The sequence below is a fragment of the Bos grunniens genome, chromosome 7, assembly GCF_055505025.1.
Source record: "Bos grunniens cultivar Pamir isolate PY7600 chromosome 7, Bosgru_T2T1.0, whole genome shotgun sequence".
Classification (NCBI taxonomy): Eukaryota; Metazoa; Chordata; class Mammalia; order Artiodactyla; family Bovidae; genus Bos; species Bos grunniens.
This window is the reverse complement of record NC_141171.1, coordinates 69302741-69324930: the sequence shown is the minus strand read 5'-3', so window position 1 is coordinate 69324930 and position 22190 is coordinate 69302741. Positions and strand designations below refer to the sequence as shown.

The 22190-nt window shown below is 39.3% G+C and overlaps 1 protein-coding gene across 6 annotated transcripts in view; it reads left to right on the top strand.

Moving 5' to 3' along the window:
• Nucleotides 1-22190, top strand: part of SOX30 (SRY-box transcription factor 30) — a 48267-nt gene that overhangs the window by 12817 nt on the left and 13260 nt on the right. For 5 of the 6 annotated variants that reach the window (XM_086412644.1, XM_086412646.1, XM_086412642.1 and 2 more), the window contains one exon: nucleotides 2853-3345. The exons of the other annotated variant lie outside the window; for it this stretch is intronic. In XM_086412644.1, the coding sequence (XP_086268770.1) occupies nucleotides 2853-3345 (493 nt within the window). The remainder of the gene's footprint in view (nucleotides 1-2852; nucleotides 3346-22190) is intronic. 6 annotated transcript variants of the gene reach the window in all.

Sequence of the window (22190 nt, the reverse complement as noted above, 5' to 3'; positions counted from 1 at the left end):
TGAACTGTCTCCTAAACATAATGGTTTAAACAGAATCATGGTTTACATTTTCACCCATGTAGAGTCCAAAATAAATATCTCTGGCTTTCTTCCAAGGGATTCATAGACACAGATTTTTTCTACCCTATGGCTCTTCTGTCTTTGATATGTAGTATCCAAGTGTGCATGAACTTGCAGAAGAGAAAAAAGCATGGAGGATTGTACATGAGAGTTTTTTCTGGTCCAGTCTCAGAAGGAGTATACGTTGAACCACATGACCGCTCCTAACTGCAAGGCAGGCTGGAAAATGTAACCTAGCTGTGAGCTAGTAAGAGAGAAACCAAGTGACTGGATAGTCTTTTCCATACCTTATCTACAGTGCGGTATATTAGATCTCTGCCCTTTCCACAAGTCTTCCCTATTCACTGAGTTTATCAGTGATGATTAGGTGTTGGAGGCATTAAACTCTCAGTGTAACAACCTGAATTTTTACATTTAGGACATCTTTATTATACTTCCATATAACTCTGTATGCATCTGATTTTTTACCTCAGGTCAAAATGTTAGTTACTTGGTAAATGTTTGTTTAAGTAAATGAGTGCATGGTTTTATCACCTCATGCTTCACTGGTTCCCCTTATTTTATAAAAAATATCTTTGGTAGAAAAGAACATTTGGTATCAGCTAAAAGACTGAGTCCCTTTCTTCTTCAGTAACTGAAGTAACTACAGCTCCTATAATTTTTTGTCTCCTTTGCCTAAAAAGAGCATATTTCTTTTTTGAGGACTAACAGCCTGGAGGATTGTGCATGAGAGTTTTTTATGGGCCAGTCTCAGAAGTGGTACACAACACTTCTTCTTACTTAACTTCATACTGCGCAGGAAAAGAAAATCTGCATCAGAGGTAGATTTTAGGAGCAGATGTCTTGAGTGCAGTGATAATTCAGTGAATAAAACTTTGAGAGATTTTACAAGTCAGCCTGGTATAATATGCATTTAGAGGAGATTTTTTTGTACAAGATCAGAGATAGAGGTTCTGTCATCTGTAAGCTTGTTTGTTTTTTCTTTCATCTAGTCATACATAGGGAGAAGGCAATGGTACCCCATTCCAGTACTCTTGCCTGGAAAATCCCATGGACAGAGGAGCCTGGTAGGCTGCAGTCCATGGGGTCGCTAATAGTCGGACACGACTGAGCGGCTTCACTTTCACTTTTCACTTTCATGCATTGGAGAAGGAAATGGCAACCAGCTCCAGTGTTCTTACCTGGAGAATCCCAGGGACAAGGGAGCCTGGTGGGCTGCCGTCTATGGGGTTGCACAGAGTTGGACACGACTGAAGCGACTTAGCAGCAGCAGTCATACATACGTTTCTTAACTTACTAACCAGGTTCTGTGCAAAAGATAATGGGGCTACTACTATGAATTAAACTGTTCCTGCTCTTGAGCTCCCAGTTTTATGGTAAGGGTGGCAGACCTGCAAATTTACACTATTTTTATAATATGTGATAGATTTATAGTTTCTGAAGGAACATGAAAAGGGAGATTACTTTATGCTTGATTAATCAGGAAGGCCTAAAGCCTGTGCCTCACATATGGGAAGGCTAGTCCATTTAACCCCATTAACTGAGAATCATGACAGCTTCATCTGTACACTGCTCTGTGTTGCCTCTATTTCACTGGGTCAGAGGCCATCTTGAAGCAGATGGGTATATCTCTTCATTCCCTACCTCCAGGTTTAAGGGTGATAGTTATTTGACTTACCTGGAGAGAAGGAAGGAGAGGAATGTGTTACCTGGCCAAGACTGAGAGAAGATTGACAATCCTTTTGGCCTCTGACAGAAACATTTCTAACCATAGAGTCTGTTCTTGGACTGCATCTTCTATATTAATAGAGACGTAACTGCACTGAAGTAAACTCGATCATGAATCTATTACTTTGGCTTCTCTCTGTATTTCTTTGGAGAAGGTTAGTTAAATTTAGGCTAAATGTGTCTTTTGAGTAACTTAGTAACTCAGTCAGCGGTCCTTCTTCTTCAGGATCAAAAAGATAAAATACATGATTATTTTAGTTGCCTCTAAAAATTCTGCTATCTCCATCTTGCCATGCTGGAATAATATTCTTTCCTATCTCACAAATTGCTGACCGATGGCAAGTCATAGTCTCTCTTGGGAATTTCCTTATGTATTCACACTGGATGCAATAATATAGCAAAATAATTTTACTGATGGTTTCTTTAGTTATTTTCAATTAAAAAATGTCATTCATAATTTAGTTTATCATAGAGTATACAAAATTTAAAAAATGACCCATACTGTTATGATGAAACCTCTATTAATACATAAAATTGATATATTTAGAGAATAGAAAATTCAAATGGTCCCAATAGGTATAAAATGAAAGTCTGGCTTCCCATGGCCCTGTCTCCTCTTCCAGATGACCGTCTTTTAAAAGGAACCACTATCAATAGTTTCATATTATTTCTTTTAGAAATATTTATATATATATTCCAGCATTTGTATTTCTTTCACTTAGACATTTTATTCATTTATTTATTCATCCAAAAATATTTTTTTTAAGGACCTATTCTGTGTCAGGCAGAATTTTGAACCCTGGGGATACAGTAATGAACAAAACAGAAAAGGTCTCTCCTCTTAGGGCATTTAGAATCTAGGTGGGAAAGAGAGACAAGAATGTAAAATAAATGAACAAGATGGCTTCAGTTTGTCAGGATACTATGAAAGAAATAGAGTGGTGATGTTCTTAGGTAAGAAGGTTAGTGGAGGCTTCTGGTTATACAGTTCATTAAGTTCTGCTGAAAAAAGAAAAAATAGTGACTCAATTCATGCCTGACATAGGCTGTTTTTATTTCTGAAGGTGAATCTCCACCGACCATCCAGCTGCCCACACCTGCAGTCCAGCGTCCAAGCCCCATCACACTTTTCCAGCCCAGCGTCTCCAGTACTGCCCAGGTGGCTGTCCAGGCTCCAAGTCTGCCCCTCCGTCCAGCACTCCCACCCCAGCGCTTTGCTGGGCCCTCCCAAGCGGACACTCATCAGCTGCATTCTGGAGTCAGTCGCTCTGTGAAGAGACCCACTCCTGTTTCTCTGGAGAGCACCAACAGGATTCCGACTAGTGCAAGTCCTGCCCATTCCAGATTTGCAACCTCAACCATCCAACCTCCCAAGGAGTATCCCAGCGTTTCCACTTGTCCCAGAAGTACTCCAATTTCCCAGGCTCCTCCTATTCCACACTCACACATCTACCAGCCCTCTCCCCTTGGCCATCCAGCTGCATTGTTTGGGACACCACCAAGATTCTCTTTTCATCACCCTTACTTCCTACCTGGACCTCACTACTTCCCATCAAGGTAAATGAATAGTTTATTTCCTTTCACCTGAAAGTGCTTTCACCTTTCACCTAAAACTATTCATTCATAGTTAATGAATTTTTACCCCTGAAAGCCTCTTATTTACTGAAAAAGGAACTTCCTCAATCCTGTTTTGTATCTAATTTAGTTTAGTGGCTAGACAGGGGCCAACCAGTTGACATGAGTATATGGAGGGGCTGGATAGGAGCCAAGGAGAGTGCATGCCCCATCTTATGGGGCAGTTGCTACTGAGTTCCAGCCTACTGTTGCCACATGAGAATACAGGCTCCAATGTTGTCAGATCTGATTTCTCTCTTAAAAAAAATCATCAGTTGTAAGTGACCTTAAGATCATTTAGTCCAACCCCCTTACTGAATAGTAAGTGTGGTTCTGAAACTTCTGTATGTATATAAATCACATGTGATCTTAATAAAATGAGATTCTGAGTCAGTAGGTGTGGGTTACAGTAGGTTCCTATACAGGGTTACAGTAAACCGGATATTCTGCATTTCTAACAAGCTCCCAAATGATGTCAATTCTGTGGTTTATGGAATACTTTGAATAGCAAGAATATAGAGAGCACTGGCCTAAGAGGTTGAATGACTTGTCCAAAGTTATTTACCCTCTCAGGACCCTTGTTAATAAACCAAAAAGTTTCTTAGGTAAATTATCAGTACGAGAAATTATTTTCACAGGGATGTATCTAAGGAAAACATTTGTAACTTTTCATTTTGGAGTGATAGAATTTAACTTTGAAAGCATTTTGATAGAGTGACACTAACCTCTACTTTTCAGTTGCTGTTAAATGTATAAACAGAGATGGTTTCTGTTGAGACTGTTTAATACCCATCTTTTATTGTTACTTATTTAGAAAGTAAAACTACTGCCTACTTGGGTGTACCAAAGCCTCAAAGAAGTTTTTTAGCGTATATTATGTTGCTTCAAATCATAGTGGAATTGCTTGCTTTCAAGTCTTTAGTACAGAACTAAAAGAAAGTGAAAATAGAGGATCAGATTAGGAGAAAGGGAGATACTGCTGTTTGTGGTTTGTTTTGTTTTTCCAGTGGGCTCTTCTTTTAACAGCTTTCAGAAGTCTTTTGGTTCAAGAAGTCAGACTTTAAGAGACTCCTAAGGCTAGGATCCGGAGAAGGCAATGGTACCCCACTCCAGTACTTTTGCCTGGAAAATCCCATGGACAGAGGAGCCTGGTAGGCTGTAGTCCATGGGGTTGCTAGAGTCGGACACGACTGGGTGACTTCACTTTCACTTTTCACTTTCATGCATTGGAGAAGAAAATGGCACTCCAGTGTTCTTGCTTGGCGAATCCAGGGACGGGGGAGCCTGGTGGGCTGCCGTCTATGGGGTCACACAGAGTCGGACACGACTGATGCGACTTAGTAGCAGCAGCAGCAAGGCTAGGATCTCTTCTCATTGCTATCTGTTAGGGTCTGAGATTTTATAGGAATTTTAGAGAATTTTACAGTGTTGTTGTTTTTTTTTTTTTTTAACATATGAGAAGAGTGCTAAGGACATAGCTGGAATTTAATAAATGAGTAGGTTTGAAAGATCATTCTTAGTTAGAACCTTGAGGTTCACAAACTTAAAATTGGTGAAATTTTATCTTTGTTACATAATTCATTTTGTAGTACAAGAAAGACTTGAACAGTACTTACATTAAAGTTGAAGAAGAGGCATCTAGAATAGGTGTATAGCACAATCTTACTTCAGTTGTTGTTGTTTTTTCTTTTTAGCATTTTGAGAACTTGGTATTTTTATCTAAAATTCTCAGAGTAATCCTTTGTTTTTGGCATAATTATCCCTTTACTTTTTCAGATAAAGAAAGTGATCAACTGTTAGATAAATAGCTTTGTTAAGGTCACACTTTTCACTTTCATGCATTGGAGAAGGAAATGGCAACCCACTCCAGTATTCTTGCCTGGAGAATCCCAGGAATGGGGGAGCCTGGTGGGCTGCTGTCTGTGGGGTCTCACAGAGCCGGACACGACTGAAGTGACTTAGCAGCAGCAGCAAAGTCACACAACTGGTAAACGGCAGAGCCAGTAGTCAAACTTAGATTTGCTGTCTGATTTTTAATTCGGTGTTTGTTTTTTTCACTGTATCACTAAGGCTTCTCAATATAATGGCTTCTCTTGCTTGGTAGATGTTAGTTGCTAAAGGAGAATCACATGGAAAATGCATCCTGTATTTTTGAATGGAAAAGTAGAGTAGTCAAGTAGACTTTTGGGCAGGAAATTTTTTTTTTATGCAATAAGTAAATAAAATCATAGGAAATTTATCTTCCTTACTCATGACAAGACTTACAGGATTTGGCTGTTAATTTACAAACCATTGATAGCTTAAAGAACATTTTGGAAAGAAACTCTGGAAAATATGTCATTAGGAGACAGAAAATATATCTCCATCTTGAATGGTATTATTGCTAATTAATAATAATGCTATTAGATGAACCAAATGAAGTGAGTCAGCAGTATTATACTGAATTTTATTTCATGTAAGAATGTCAAAGAACTATGTCAGCTGTAAACATGAAGCCGAATATAGTTTTCCAAAACAAGACCAGCCTTATAAATTATAGTATTGTCTAATTTCCTTTATAACTTCTACCTGTAATCTGTGCGATGGTAATTTCCCCAGGGATATGGGTAATCTTATTTATGTTTGTTTACATAATATACTTTAGTAAAATCCAGTCTGGCTAAATAACAGAATTAATTGATTCCTTCTCAATTTTTCAATTGGCTCTTCTCCCACTAATAACAGGATCATCTATAAAGATATTTCTTCCTTAATCTAATCAAATTACATATGGAATTATTCAGCCATTCCAATACCGTAATTATAATGACATTTGATATATATATTTGGTAAATATATACCAAATATACATATTTGATATTTTGCCCTGTGTATCTAGAGTAAAAACCACGGAGTTTAGGCATTTTAATCAAGGAATCATTTTATGAAACAGAGAGGCACTTAGAAATACTGATCCCTAGGTCTGGGACTAAATCCTCCTGCCTTTGTAATCGTAACCATCTTCATACTATGCCTATTAAGACTCTCTCTTTCTGTACTATGTTCAGTTCAGTTCAGTAGCTCAGTCATGTCTGACTCTTTGCGACCCCATGAACTGCAGCACGCCAGGCCTCCCTGTCCATCAGCAACTCCTGGAGTTCACTCAAACTCACGTCCATTGAGTCAGTGATGCCATCCAGCCATCTCATCCTCTGTCGTCCCCTTCTCCTCCTACCCCCAATCCCTCCCAGCATCAGAGTCTTTCCCAGTGAGTCAACTCTTTGCATGAGGTGGCCAAAGTACTGGAGTTTCAGCTTTAGCATCATTCCTTCGAAAAAACACCCAGGACTGATCTCCTTTAAAATGGACTGGTTGGATCTCCTTGCAGTCCAAGGGACTCTCAAGAGTCTTCTCCAACACCACGGTTCAAAAGCATCAATTCTTCGGCGCTCAGCTTTCTTCACAGTCCAACTCTAATATCCAAACATGACTACTGGAAAAACCATAGCCTTGACTAGACAGACCTTTGTTGGCAAAGTAATATCTCTGCTTTTGAATATGCTATCTAGGTTGGTCATAACTTTTCTTCCAAGGAATAAGCGTCTTTTAATTTCATAGCTGCAATCATGATCTGCAGTTATTTTGGACCCCAAAACAATAAAGTCTGACACTGTTTCCACTGTTTCCCCATCTATTTCCCATGAAGTGATGGGACCAGATGCCATGATCTTCGTTTTCTGAATGTTGAGCTTTAAGCCAACTTTTTCACTCTCCTCTTTCACTTTCATCAAGAGGCTTTTTAGTTCCTCTTCACTTTCTGCCATAAGGGTGGTGTCATCTCCATATCTGAGGTTATTGATATTTCTCTCCTGGCAATCTTGATTCCAGCTTGTGCTTCTTCCAGCCCAGCGTTTCTCATGATGTACTCTGCATAGAAGTTAAATAAGCAGCGTGACAATATACAGCCTTGAAGTACTCCCTTTCCTATTTGGAACCAATCTGTTGTTCCATGTCCAGTTCTAACTGTTGCTTCCTGACCTGCATATAGGTTTCTCAAGAGGCAGGTCAGGTGGTCTGGTATTCCCACCTCTTCCAGAATTTTCCACAGTTTGTTGTGATCCACACAGTCAAAGGCTTTGGCATAGTCAATAAAGCAGAAATAGATGTTTTTCTGGAACTCCCTTGCTTTTTCCATGATCCAGCAGATGTTGGCAATTTGATCTCTGGTTCCTGTGCCTTTTCTAAAACCAGCTTGAACATCTGGAAGTTCACGGTTCATGTATTGCTGAAGCCTGGCTTGGAGAATTTTGAGCATTACTTTACTAGCGTGTGAGATGAGTGCAATTGTGTGGTAGTTTGAGCATTCTTTGGCATTGCCTCTCTTTGGGATTGGAATGAAAACTGACCTTTTGCAGTCCTGTGGCCACTGCTGAGTTTTCCAAATTTGCTGGCATATTGAGTGCAGCACTTTGACAGCATCATCTTCCAGGATTTTAAATCGCTCAACTGGAATTCCATCACCTCCACTAGCTTTGTTCATAGTGATGCTTTCTAAGGCCCACTTGACTTCACATTCTAGGATATCTGGCTCTAGGTGAGTGACCACACCATCGTGATTATCTTGGTCGTGAAGATCTTTTTTGTACAGTTCTTCTGTGTCTTCTTGCCACCTCTTCTTAATATCTTCTGCTTCTGTTAGGTCCATACCATTTCCGTCCTATATCGAGCCCATCTTTGCATGAAATGTTCCCTTGGTATCTCTAATTTTCTTGAAGAGATCTCTAGTCTTTCCCATTCTGTTGTTTTCCTCTATTTCTTTGCATTGATTGCTGAGGAAGGCTTACTTATCTCTTCTTGCTATTCTTTGGAACTCTGCATTCAGATGCTTATATCTTTCCTTTTCTCTTTTGCTTTTTGCTTCTCTTCTTTTCACAGCTATTTGTAAGGTCTCCCCAGACAGCCATTTTGCTTTTTTGCATTTCTTTTCCATGGGGATAGCTTTGATCCCTGTCTCCTATACAATGCCACGAACCTCCATCCATAGTTCATCGGGCACTCTATCTATCGGATCTAGTCCCTTAAATCTATTTCTCACTTCCACTGTATAATCATAAGGGATTTGATTTAGGTCATACCTGAATGGTCTAGTGGTTTTCCCCACTATCTTCAACTTAAGTCTGAATTTGGCAATAAGGAGTTCATGATCTGAGCCACAGTCAGCTCCCGGTCTTGTTTTTGCTGACTGTATAGAGCTTCTCCATCTTTGGCTGCAAAGAATATAATCAATGTGTTACTTTCTTAGTTATCCTTTTTACCCCCACCTTTTCTTCTATTCTTCCTACTTCTTGCAGTATTTATACTTTCACATACAAAGGAGATACCTAGAATCTTCATTCTATTGGCCATTGAGTAAATATATGTGTTCAAAAGTGTATTGCGATTAGGGATATAGAATGTATATGAATGATAAATTGGAATTTATTAGCTTGAAATCAGAGAAAGTAATGGCACCCCACTCCAGTACTCTTGCTTGGAAGATCCCATGGACAGAGGAGCCTGTTAGGCTGCAATCCTTGGGGTTGCTAAGAGTCGGACACGACTGAGTGACTTCACTTTCACTTTTCACTTTCTTGCATTGGAGAAGGAAACGGCAACCCACTCCAGTGTTCTTGCCTGGAGAATCCCAGGGACGAGGGAGCCTGGTGGGCTGCCGTCTGTGGGGTCGCACAGAGCCGGACACGACTGAAGTGACTTGGCATAGCATAGCTTGAAATATATAAAACTATAATCAAACATATCTATATATCTTTTAGGGAAGTTAAGTCCAAAAATTCTAAATTTGTGGGAATATATAGCATCTTAACTGTAAGATTTTGGACAAACAGATCAAAAATTACAAAGCAGTTATCCTTAATCCTTGTTTGGCTTATAGACCTATTAAAGAATTTGATTGAGGTTTTGGACCTATTTCCTATTATAATGTACATTTACATACATATACAATATTTTGCCTAATTCTTGTGGAGGATAGAATTTATAGTTCCAAAACAAGATAGATTCAGCTAATATGGAATACCTTCTGCTATAACTATTATAAATGTTGAATTTAAATATGAACAATTTAATACCTAGCTGAAATCACAAAAAAGGAAAATAAATCCCCCTTTGTCAAAATGACCAATAAGCTGAAAACTTGTACAGTGGTCGTGGGGATAGTTTGCAGATTCAGAAATAGTCTCAGCATTTATAAACTTGGGTTTTAATGCCTACATAAAGAGAGAAAATGAGGTCTTGACTCTTCTCAAGGTGAGGAGGTGAAACTTAAACCCTCTTCATAAAGCTGCTGTTGCTGCTGCTTTGTCACTTCAGTCATGTCTGACTCTGTGTGACTCTATGGACTGTAACCCGCCAGGCTCCTCTGTCCATGGGGATTCTCCAGGCAAGAATATTGGAATGTGTTGTCATGGCCTCCTCCAGGGGATCTTCCCAAACTAGGGATAGAACCCAGGTCTCCCGTGTTGCAGGTGGATTCTTTATCATCTGAGCCACCAGGGAAGCCCCTTCATAAAGCTAAGACCGTAAAAAGGCCTCTCAACCTTGATAAAGGAATAGAAGATTTTTTTATCACTGATCCAGACAAAGCACAAAGGAAACTTGTTTTTATCCAGGGCTATATATGGAAAAAGGTCTTCTGTTAGATATAAAAACTCCAGATTACACTGCACACTGATTGAGAATCTAAAATCACCCTATCCACTTGATAAACTAACACACAAATTAGTTCTGGGATGACTTACCTGGGACAACTATTCTAAAGGAGATACCTCAACCATTCAAGCCACTTAGGAATTTCCAAAGGGAGAGAATTATTATTAAAGGTGAGCTTTAGCATATAGAACACAAGGAAAGGATTCATTAAGAGCAAGAGTCAATACATGCTACAAATAGTAAGAATAATATCCAAGAATCTGAAATAAGTGAATATCAGTTCAGTTCAGTTCAATCGCTCAGTCGTGTCCAACTCTTGGAGACCCCATGAACTGCAGCACGCCAGGCCTCCTTGTCCATCACCAACTCCCAGAGTCCACTCAAACCCATGTCCACTGAGTCGGTGATGCCATCCAACCATCTTATCCTCTGTCGTCCCCTTCTCCTCCTGCCCTCAGGCTTCCCCAGCATCAGGGTCTTTTCAGATGAGTCAGCTCTTCGCATCAGGTAGCCAGAATACTGGAGTTTCAGCTTCAACATCGGTCCTTCCAATGAACACCCAGGACTGATCCCTTTTAGGATGGACTGGTTGGATCCTCTTGCAGTCCAAGAGACCCTCAAGAGTCTTCTCCAACACCACAGTTCAAAAGCATCAATTCTTCAGCGCTCAGGTTTCTTTATAGTCCAACTCTCACATCCATACATGACCACTTTAAAAACCATAGCCTTGACTAGATGGGCCTTTGTTGGCAAAGTAATGTCTTTGCTTTTTAATATGCTGTCTAGGTTGGTCAAAACTTTCCTTCCAGGGAGTAAGTGTCTTTTAATTTCATGGCTGCAATTACCATCTGCAGTGATTTTGGAGCCCAGAAAAATAAAAGTCAGCCACTGTTTCCCCATCTATTTGCCATGAAGTGATGGGACCGGATGCCATGATCTTAGTTTTCTGAATGTTGAGCTTTAAGCCAACTTTTTCACTCTCCTTTTTCACTTTCATCAAGAGGCTCTTTAGTTTCTCTTCGCTTTCTGCCATAAGAGTGATGTCATCTGCATATCTGAGGTTGTTGATATTTCTCCTGGCAATCTTGATTCCAGCTTGTGCTTCTTCCAGCCCAGCATTTCTCATGATATACTCTGCATATAAGTTAAATAAGCAGGAAGACAATATACAGCCTCGACGTACTCCTTTTCCTATTTGTAACCAGTCTGTTGTTGCACGTCCAGTTCTAACTGTTGCTTCCTGACCTGCATATAGGTTTCTCAAGAGGCAGGTCAGGTGGTCTGGTATTCCCATCTCTTTCAGAATTTCAGAACTGATTTCAGATTTCAGAACTGAATATCAGGAAGAGACTAAAAACCATATTTCAAATAATTAAAGAGGACTTCTGTACCAGCCAAGATTAGGGCTGAATCTACCCTCATCTGAAATGATTTAAAAAAAAAAAGGCAAAATATATAGTTTTCAAGACACTGTTTATCAGCAATGAATATGAAGATCCCTGAGAGAGAGAAAATAAATGAGGTAAGCCTTGAAATCTCCCCTGCTTACTGGCCTGGAAACCATGGAAGGAGACATGGAAACAGGAAGGAGAAACACAAGGAGATCCTTGTAGACTTGCAGAGTGGAGGACATAGAACCGAGAGTCCAGTGAAACCAACTCAGCTAGAATTCTTGGGATAGAGTACTTGAGAGAGGAAGGTTGCACAATGCAAGAATTCTGGATCTCTGCATAGGTTCCTTTTTGAGTATTCAGCTGAATGCTGATCAGCTGATGCATGTGAGGAACATTACCCAAGATTGTTGAAAAAACTGTCCAACAAATCAGAGACAGCAGTACCCAACACTCACACCAGGCTGGGAATATTTCTTTTTCTAACCAAACAAGATTAGAAAACCTTGATGGGATATTGACTACTTGGAGAGTCTTGTTTTAGCTAGATCTAGACTATATGTTGGCTTAAAGCTCATCATTGAGAAAACGAAGATCATGGCATCTGGTCCCATCACTTCGTGGGAAATAGATGGGGAAACAGTGTCAGACTTTATTTTTTTGGGCTCCAAAATTACTGCAGATGGTGACTGCAGCCATGAAATTTAAAGACACTTACTCCTTGGAAGAAAAGTTATGACCAACCTAGATAACATATTCAAAAGCAGAGACATTACTTTGCCAACTAAGGTTCGTTTAGTCAAGGCTATGGTTTTTCCTGTGGTCATGTATAGATGTGAGAGTTGGACTGTAAAGAAAGCTGAGCGCCGAAGAACTGATGCTTTTGAACTGTGGTGTTGGAGGAGACTCTTGAGAGTCCCTTGGACTGCAAGGAGATCCAACCAGTCCATTCTGAAGGAAATCAGTCCTGGCATTTCTTTGGAAGGAATGATGCTAAAGCTGAAACTCCAGTACTTTGGCCACCTCATGCAAAGAGTTGACTCATTGGAAAAGACTCTGATGCTGGGAGGGATTGGGGGCAGGAGGAGAAGGGGACAATAGAGGATGAGATGGCTGGATGGCATCACTGACTCGATGGACGTGAGTCTCAGTGAACTCCAGGAGATGGTGATATACAGGGAGGCCTGGCGTGCTGCGATTCATGGGGTCGCAAAGAGTCGGACACGACTGAGTGACTGAACTGAACTGAAGTGAGACTAAATGTTGCTATGGTTTTATCTAAAAATTCTTAAAATCAAGACCTGAAGTGATCAAAGTTACTGTTTTCAAGTAACTAACTGTATCCAAAACAAAGCTTAAGGATAGAAATAGTATGATTACAAGGATAAGAGAGAGGGAGTTTCCTTTCTGAAATGGCAGCATGAGGAGTTCTGTGAACCTACTCCCAAGCAAAGAAGCATAACTGGCAAAAACTATTTTTAAAGACCAACCACTTAAATTCTCTGGCAAATGTCCTAAGGGCATATTGCAGATAAGGAAACATTTATTCAAGAATACACCCTAAAACTTGGTAAGAAGAGCAAGAGTCTATGACCCTTGGGCCACGAAAAATACTATCCCTCACTGAAGGCAATGGCAACCCACTCCAGTACTCTTGCCTGGAAAATCCCGTGGATGGAGGAGCCTGATAGGCTGCAGTCCATGGGGTCGCTGGGAGTCGGACATAACTGAGAGACTTCACTTTCACTTTTCACTTTCATGCATTAGAGAAGGAAATGGCAACCCACTCCAGTGTTCTTGCCTGTAGAATCCCAGGGACTGGGGAGCCTGGTGGGCTGCTGTCTCTGGGGTTGCACAGAGTTGGACATGACTGAAGTGACTTAGCAGCAGCAGCAGCAGCACCCTCAGTTAACTTGATGGAATCCAACTCTGAGTGGCCAAGAAGATAGCTTTCTCTTCCCTCAGCTCCTAATCAAGAGATACAATATCTTAGAGATGTAGCATTTCTCATCCTCTCCAGCTTAGTTAAAGAGGTTAAATTCATGGGGAGTGTGACCAAGAGGTTGGGGGTTCCTTTGCTTTGTTCAGCACCTACTAACAGGGTAACTGTTCAACTCTTAAGGATGACAAACAGAGAGTACTGTGACCCTGAGCATCCTTGATCCAGGTCACTATTAGAAGAGATGTTCTATGCTGGCAGAAGAAAACCAGAAATTTTGCTGTAAGAATAGAGAGCTCAGAAACTCTCTCCAAAAGGAATTTGACTTTTCATAAACAGTGTGGGGAAGTTCATACATAAGGACATTCTTGAAAACAAGGAGATTCTGGTGGTAAGCAAATAAAAGAGGCATCACTTAATCAAAACTAAGAAGCTAGGGACTTCCCTGAGGGTCCACTGGTTAAGATTCTGGGCTTCCACTGCAAGGGGTAAGGGTTTGATTCCTGATCTGAGAACTCAGACTAAGAATCTAACTGTATGCCAGCTAGTACACAAAAACACTAGGGAAAGAAACACTAAGAACCCTCCTGCAGTCAGAACAAACCTCAGAGACTGCTCACAATTGACCCCTGTCTGAATTTAATTGGGTCAGACTGTGGAACAATCTCTGCCCCAAGACATTTTGAAACCTTGGAGCAATCAGCCAGCAATGAGTATAATCCTCAAGCTGTATGTAATGGCAAATGAGTCAAAGAGCTTAACACAAAAATCAGAGAAAGAGATAGAGTCCTGCTAAAACCATTATCATCCTAGGGTGACTGTATTCATGTCCAAATCTATGCTCTCTAAGAAGTGACAGTCAGGGTTTACACTGCAGAGGAAATACACTTCACTAAAATTTCAAGTCAAAAAAAACCAAGCAAAAAAAAAAAAAAAAAAAACTAGACCTAGAAAAGTGAAAGAGAGTTGTCCCGAGTTCCTGAAAGTTACTACTCCTGAGTTACTGAAAATATCCTGTTTTCAACCAAAAATTATGACATGCAAAGAAAAGGAAAGTACCATTCATACATGGAGGAGAAAAATAAGCAACAGAAGCTACCTGTGGTAGGTAGCTCGTATCTCAAATTTAACATAGGCTTCCAAGACTTTATAACTATATTCAAGCAATTAAAGGAAACCATTTTTAAAGAAGTAAAAGAAGTTGTGATGATGATGTCTCTTCACAAATACTATCATTAAAGGCATAGAAATTATAAAAAGAACCAAATGGAAATTCTGGAATTGAAAAGCACAGTAACCAAAATGAAAACTTTACTGCTGCTGCTGCTAAGTCGCTTCAGTCGTGTCCGACTCTGTGCGACCCCATAGACAGAAGCCCACCCGGCTCCCCCGTCCCTGGGATTCTCCAGGCAAGAACACTTGAGTGGGTTGCCATTTCCTTCTCCAATGCATGAAAGTGAAAAGTGAAAGGGAAGTCGCTCGGTAGTGTCCGACTCTGTGCGACCCCATGGACTACAGCCTACCAGGCTCCTCCATCCATGGGATTTTCCAGGCAAGAGTACTGGAGTGGGGTGCCACTGGCGCTCAAAAATAAACTTGAACTGACATGAGAATGAATCAGAAACCTTGAAAGTAGACTGGTAATGATTATATAACCTGAAGAATAAAGAGAAAAAAGAATGAAGAAAAATGAACAGAGCATCAGAACTGTCATTATTAAGTGCACCAATGTATATATAAAAGTATCAAAAGGGAGGAGAAGAAAAGCAGAAGGTATTTGAAGATATAATAGCTGAAGACTTATCATATTTGATGAAAAATATTATACATTTAAGAAAGCCAGGAGATCCACAGAGGGCCACATCATAGTAAAATACTGAAATCTGAAGCCAAAGAGAAAGTGAGAGAGTCAGGCAGATAGACACTCGTATCATGTACAGGGAAACCCCAATAAAATTAACATCTGACTTTCTATCAGCAGCAATGGAGGCTAGAATATATATTTGAAGTACTGAAGAAAAAGCCCAGTCAACTAAGGATCTTATATTCGGTGAAGCCATTTTTTAAAAATTAAGCCAAGGTAAAGACATTTCTCAGATAATCCAAAACAGATTGCTAGCACATTTGCATTATGAGAAATACAAAGGGAGTTCTTAAGGCTGAAAGTAAATGATCTCTAATGGTAGTTGGGATAAAAACAAACAAAGTACCGAAGAGCCCCAGTAAAGGTAAAAATACAGTTACAAAAGATAGTATCAGTTCAGTTCAGTTCAGTTGCTCAGTCATGTCCAACTCTTTGCGACCCCATGAATCACAGCACGCCAGGCCTCCCTATCCGTCACCAACTCCCGGAGTTCACTCAGACTCGCGTCCATCGAGTCAGTGATGCCATCCAGCCATCTCATCCTCTATTGTCCCCTTCTCCTCCTGCCCCCAATCCCTCCCAGCATCAGAGTCTTTTCCAATGAGTCAACTCTTTGCATGAGGTGGCCAAAGTACTGGAGCTTCAGCTTTAGCATCATTCCTTCCAAAGAAATGCCAGGACTGATTTCCTTCAGAATGGACTGGTTGGATCTCCTTGCAGTCCAAGGGACTCCAACACCACAGTTCAAAAGCATCAGTTCTTCGGCGCTCAGCTTTCTTTACAGTCCAACTCTCACATCTATACATGACCACAGGAAAAACCATAGCCTTGACTAGATGAACCTTAGTTGGCAAAGTAATGTCTCTGCTTTTGAATATGCTATCTAGGTTGGTCAAACTTTTCTTCCAAGGAGTAAGCGTCTTTAAATTTTGTGGCTGCAGTCACCATCTGCAGTAATTTTGGAGCCCAAAAAAATAAAGTCTGACACTGTTTCCACTGTTGAGATAGTATAGGAAACCTAAAATGGTGTAGATATATATATACATATACATATATGTATAACTGTTTCATGTTCCTATATAGCAGAAACTAGCTATAATTTACAAACAACATTGTAAATCAACTATATTCTAATAAAATTTAACAAAAAATACTATAAGCATAAAGGCAGTATGAATCTTCTTTTGACTGGTTTTAAAAGCAATTATCCCAAAGAAAGGCAGTGCCAAAGAATGCTCAAACTACTGCACAATTGCACTGATCTCACATGCTAGTAAAGTAATGCTCAAAATTCTCCAAGCCAGGCTTCAGCAATACGTGAACCGTGAACTTCCAGATATTCAAGCTGGTTTTAGAAAAGGCAAAGGAACCAGAGATCAAATTGCCAACATCCGCTGGATCATGGAAAAAGCAAGAGAGTTCCAGAAAAACATCTGTTTCTGATTTATTGACTATGCCAAAGCCTTTGACTGTGTGAATCACAATAAACTGGACAATTCTGAAAGAGATGGGAATACCAGACCACCTGACCTGCCTCTTGAGAAACCTATATGCAGGTCAGGAAGCAACAGTTAGAACTGGACATGGAACAACAGACTGGTTCAAAATAGGAAAAGGAGTACGTCAAGGCTATATATTGTCACCTTGCTTATTTAACTTATATGCAGAGTACATCATGAGAAATGCTGGGCTGGAAGAAGCACAAGCTGGAATCAAGATTGCCAGGAGAAATATCAATAACCTCAGATATGCAGATGATACCATCCTTATTGCAGAAAGTGAAGAGGAACTAAAAACCCTCTTGATAAAAGTGAAAGAGGAGAATGAAGACATTGGCTTAAAACTCAACATTCAGAAAACTAAAATCATGACATCCGGTCCCATCACTTCATGGCAGATAGATGGGGAAACAGTGGAAACAGTGACAGACTTTTTTTTCTTGGGCTCCATAATCACTGCAGATGGTGACTGCAGCCATGAAATTAGAAGAAATTTCTTGCTTGCTCTTTGGAAGAAAAGCTATTACCAACCTAGACAGCATATTAAAAAGTAGAGACATTACTTTGCCAACAAAGGTCCGTCTAGTCAAAGCTATGGTTTTTCCAGTAGTCTTATATGGATGTGAGAGTTGGACTATAAAGAAAGCTGAGCACCAAAGATTTGATGCTTTTGAACTGTGGTGTTGGCAAAAACTCTTGCGAGTCCCTTGGACAGCAAGGAGATCCAACCAGCCCATCCCAAAGGAAATCAGTCCTGAATATTCACTGGAAGGACTGATGCTGAAGCTCCAATACTTTGGCCACCTGATGCGAAGAACTGACTCCTTGGAAAAGACCCTGATGCTGGGAAAGATTGAAAGTGGGAGGAGAAGGAGACGACAGAGGATGAGGTGGTTGGATGGCATCACCAACTCAATGGAATGAGTTTGAGTCAACTCTGGGAGTTGGTGATGAACAGGAAGGCCTGGCGTCGCAAAGAGTTGAACACGACTGAGTGACTGAACTGAACTGAACTGATTCTTGCCTGAGAACCCGATGGACAGCATGAAACGGCAAAAAGGTAGGACACTGAAAGATGAACTCCTCAGGTAGGCAGGTGCCCAATGTGCTACAGGAGAGCAGTGGAAAAATAACTCCAGAAAGAATGAAGAGACGGAGCCAAAGCAAAAACAGCACCTGGTTGTGGATGTGACTGGTGATAGAAGTAAAGTCTAATGCTGTGAAGAGCAGTATTGCCTAGGAACCCGGAATTCACTGGTTCATGAATCATGGCAAATTGGAAGTGGTCAAACTAGAGGTGGCAAGAGTGAACATTGATATTTTAGGAAGCAGTGAACTAAAATGGACTGGAATGGGTGAATTTAACTCAGATGACCATTATATCTACTACCGTGGGCAAGAATCCCTTAGAAGAAATGGAGTAACCCTCACAGTCAACAAAAAACACCTAACATTATACTTAATGGCAGAGACTGGAGATCAGCAAGATCCAATTAATATCAAGAATAGGATACAGATGTACATTTTTGTCACTTCTATTCAGTATTTCTTTGGAGGTTTAGTCTAGGACCACTGGGCTTCCCCTGTGGCTCAGATGGTAAAGAATCTGCCTGCAATTCAGGAGACCTGTGTTTGATCCCTGGGTTGGGAAGGTCCCCTGGCGAAGGGAAAGGCTACCCACTCCAGTATTTTGGCCTGGAGAATTCCATGGACTGTATAGTCCATGGATTCTCAAAGAGTCAGACACGACTGAGTGACTTTAACTCTCACTAGTCTCGGACAATTAGACATGAAAAAGAAAAGGTATAAAAGGCATATAGAAGGTATCTAGATTGTAAAAGAAGAAGTAAAATTGTATTTATGTATCACACAATCTTATATTCAGGAAATCTTGAGGAATCCATAGAAAGGCTATTACAAGTAACAAGAATTCAAGTTTTCAGGATATAAAACCTGTATATATATAAAAGAATTGTATTTTTATACAGTAGCAATGAATAAACAGAAAATGAAATTGAGAAAACAATTCCATTTACAATAAAATGAAGAGTTTAAAAACTTTTGGAATAAATTTAACAACATAATCTCAAAACTTTGCAAAATGTGAAATACCGTTGAGGGTAGAATGTTACAAAGAGTTGCACAATGGGGATCTCTAAGAATCTACCTCTCCACTGAAGCAATACTTACATTGGCAAAAACAGTGTCAGAATCATCTGAAGAGGTGTTTAATGAAGAAAGAAGCTGCTGAATTTTGATAAGATAGCATTGTGGAATTTTTGCCACAACCATCCCTGGTTATCTTGTTCAGTGATGGCCAAGGAGATGGTGACTCATGTTCCTCGTGTGACTTGTTGCTATTAGAGGAGGCAACACAGACCTTATTCTTAAAGAGAGTGTTGTGATTATGCTTTTTGACCTGTCTGGTAGCTTCCTGAGGAGTTGGCTCAGGGGGAACCTTAATTTGACTCTCCTAAGAACTCCCTTAGGGCTGGGGTGGCCTCCCAGCTTGTGTTTGTGGAAAATATTTAAAGGTGTAATACTGTCCACAGCTGCCTGGGTTAAGGGACAACGGACAGGACAAGCAGTAGACAGACTGAAAAAGCCTAGAAGAAACTGGGGGGAAAAATCTTATCTGTAAGAAACTCACTTTATTAAATAAACATGGTAGTGCTCGCTTCGTCAGCACATACACTAAATAAACATGGTACTCACTGAGCAGATTTTAACTTTTTTTGGTTTTGGCCACACTATGTGGCATGTGGAATCTTAGTTCCCTGACCAGAGATTGAGCCTGTGCACCCTGCAGTGAATGTGCAGAATCCTAACCACTGGACCACCAAGGAATTCCCAGAAAGAGACTCTCTTTGGATCCAATGACACAAATAGGTTGAAAGTGAAAAAACAGAAACAGATATTCCACACAGCTGAGATGGCTACAATAATATTAAACAAAATAAACTTTATGTTAAAAATTGTTACAAGAGACAAAGTCATTACATATTTTGTTTCTCTCTCTCTATTTTGGCTATGCAAGGTCTCAGTTCTTTGACCAGGGATTGAACTCAGGCTGCAGCAGTGAAAACCTGGAAACCTAAGTGCTCGGCCACCAGGGAACTCCCATATATTTACTTTAAAACATTAAAAAGATACAGCAATTATAATTACATACATACATGATAACAGGACTCTAAAATACATGAAGCAAAAATTGACAGGATTGAAGGGGAAAATCCACAGTTATGTAATAATTGTTGAAGACTTACTACTTTATTTTTTATTGAGATATAATTGACATTAGTTTTAGGTATAAAATGTAAATTTTATTTTCTTGTGATGAGAATTTTAAGATTTAATCACTTAGAAACTTTCAAAAATACAATTCAGTATTATTAACTGTAGTCCCTGTGCTCTACATAACATCCCGAGGGCTTACTGATTTTTTAAACAAAAAGTTTGCCTATTGGGACCACCTTTATCCATTTTGCTCACTTACTCCCAATCTCTGGCAACCACACAACTGTTCTGTATCTATGAGATGGGTTTTTTTGTTTGGTTGGTTTTTGTTTTTGGAGTCCTCTTATAAGTGAGACCAAATGGTTTTTGTCTTTCTCTGACTTACTTCCCTTAACATAATATCCTCAAGGTCCATCCATTTTGTGGCAAATGGCAGCATTTCCTGATAGCATTGTGGTGTTAATTTGTATTTCCCTGATAATAGTGATATTGAGCACCTTTTCTTGGACCTGTTGGCTACCTGTGTGACTTCTTTGTGAAAAAAAAATTGTCTATTTAGATCCTCTGCCCATTTTTAAATGAGGTTTGTTTGGGGTTTTTTTTTTTTTGCTATTGAGTTATATGAATTCTTCATATATTTTGGATATTAATTTTGTATTAAATGTTTTGTATGGTTTGCAAATGTTTTCTCTCATTTGGTAGGTTGTCTTTTCATTTTGTTGATGGGCTTCCTTTTAGTATGGAAGCTTTTCAGTTTGATGTAGCCCACTTGTTAATTTTTGCTTTTGTTGCCTTTGCTGTTAAATCCAAAAAAAAATCACCAATTTGGATGTCAGGAGCTTATTGCCTATGTTTTCTTCTAGGAGTTTTAAGGCTCCAGGCCTTATGTTAAAGTCTTTAATTCATTTTGACTTGAGTTTTGTGTATGATACAAGAGAGAGGTCCAGTTTCATTCATTTGCATTTGGCTATCTTAATTTTTCTAACACCATTTATTGAAGTTACTGTCTTTTCCCCATTGTCTATTTTTGTTAATTAATAGCTATGAATTAATTAGCCACATAGGCATGGGTTTATTTATACCTCTCTTTTCTGTTCCACTGAGCTTATGCATTATTTTTATGCCAATACATGCTGTTTTGGTTATTATAGTTTGAAATCAGAGATTGTAATGCTTCTAGCTTTGTTCTTCTTTCTCAAGACTGTTTTGACTATTCACTGTCTTTTGTGTTTCCACAAAAAAATTGGGATGATATGTTCTGTTTCTGTGAAAAATGCCACTGGATTTTAATAGGTTATTTCACTGAATCTGTAGATTGCTTTGGATAATACAGACATTTTAACAATATTACTTTTTCTAATTCGTGAGCACAGAATAATTTTTCATTTATTTGTGCATTTTTTAATTTTTTTCATCAGTATCTTATAGTTTTCAGTGTATCAGTCTTTCACACTCTTGGTTAAATTTATTTCTAGATATTTTATTCTTTTTGTTGCAATTGTAAATGGGCTTGATTTTCTTAATTTCTTTTTCTGGTGGTTCGTTGTTAGTGTATAGGAATGTGACTGATTTTTGCATATTGATTTTGTATTGTGCAGCTTTACTGAGTTCATGAATTAATTCTAACAGGTTTTTTTTGGTTGAGTTTTTAGGGTTTTGTAGATATATTATTATGCCATTTGCAAATAGAGACAATCTTACCTCCTTGTTTCCAATATGAATTCTTTGTGTTTCTTTTACTTACCTAACTGCCCTGGCTAGGGCTTTTGGTACTATGTTGAATAAAAGTAGCAAGAGTAGGCATCCTTGTTTTGTTCCTGATTTTAGAGGAAAAACTTTATAAACTATTAACCATTGAGTATGATGTTAGCTATGAATACTGTATATAACAATGGAAGATCATGCATCTAAAAATGGATGAAGGGCAAAAAGGAAATAGAAGACTCTAATTATCAACTAGATCTAACAGATATATATGGTCTGAACCCAACAACAGGCTATAGATTCTTAACAAGTGAAAATGGTATATTCTGTAGGATATGCCATATGTTAGATCACAAAACGAGTCTCAGAAATTTTTTAAAGTTTGAAACCATACAAAGTTTCTTTTCCAGCTATGATGGAATGAAACTAGTCATCAATAACAGAAACTGAAAAATTCACAAATATTG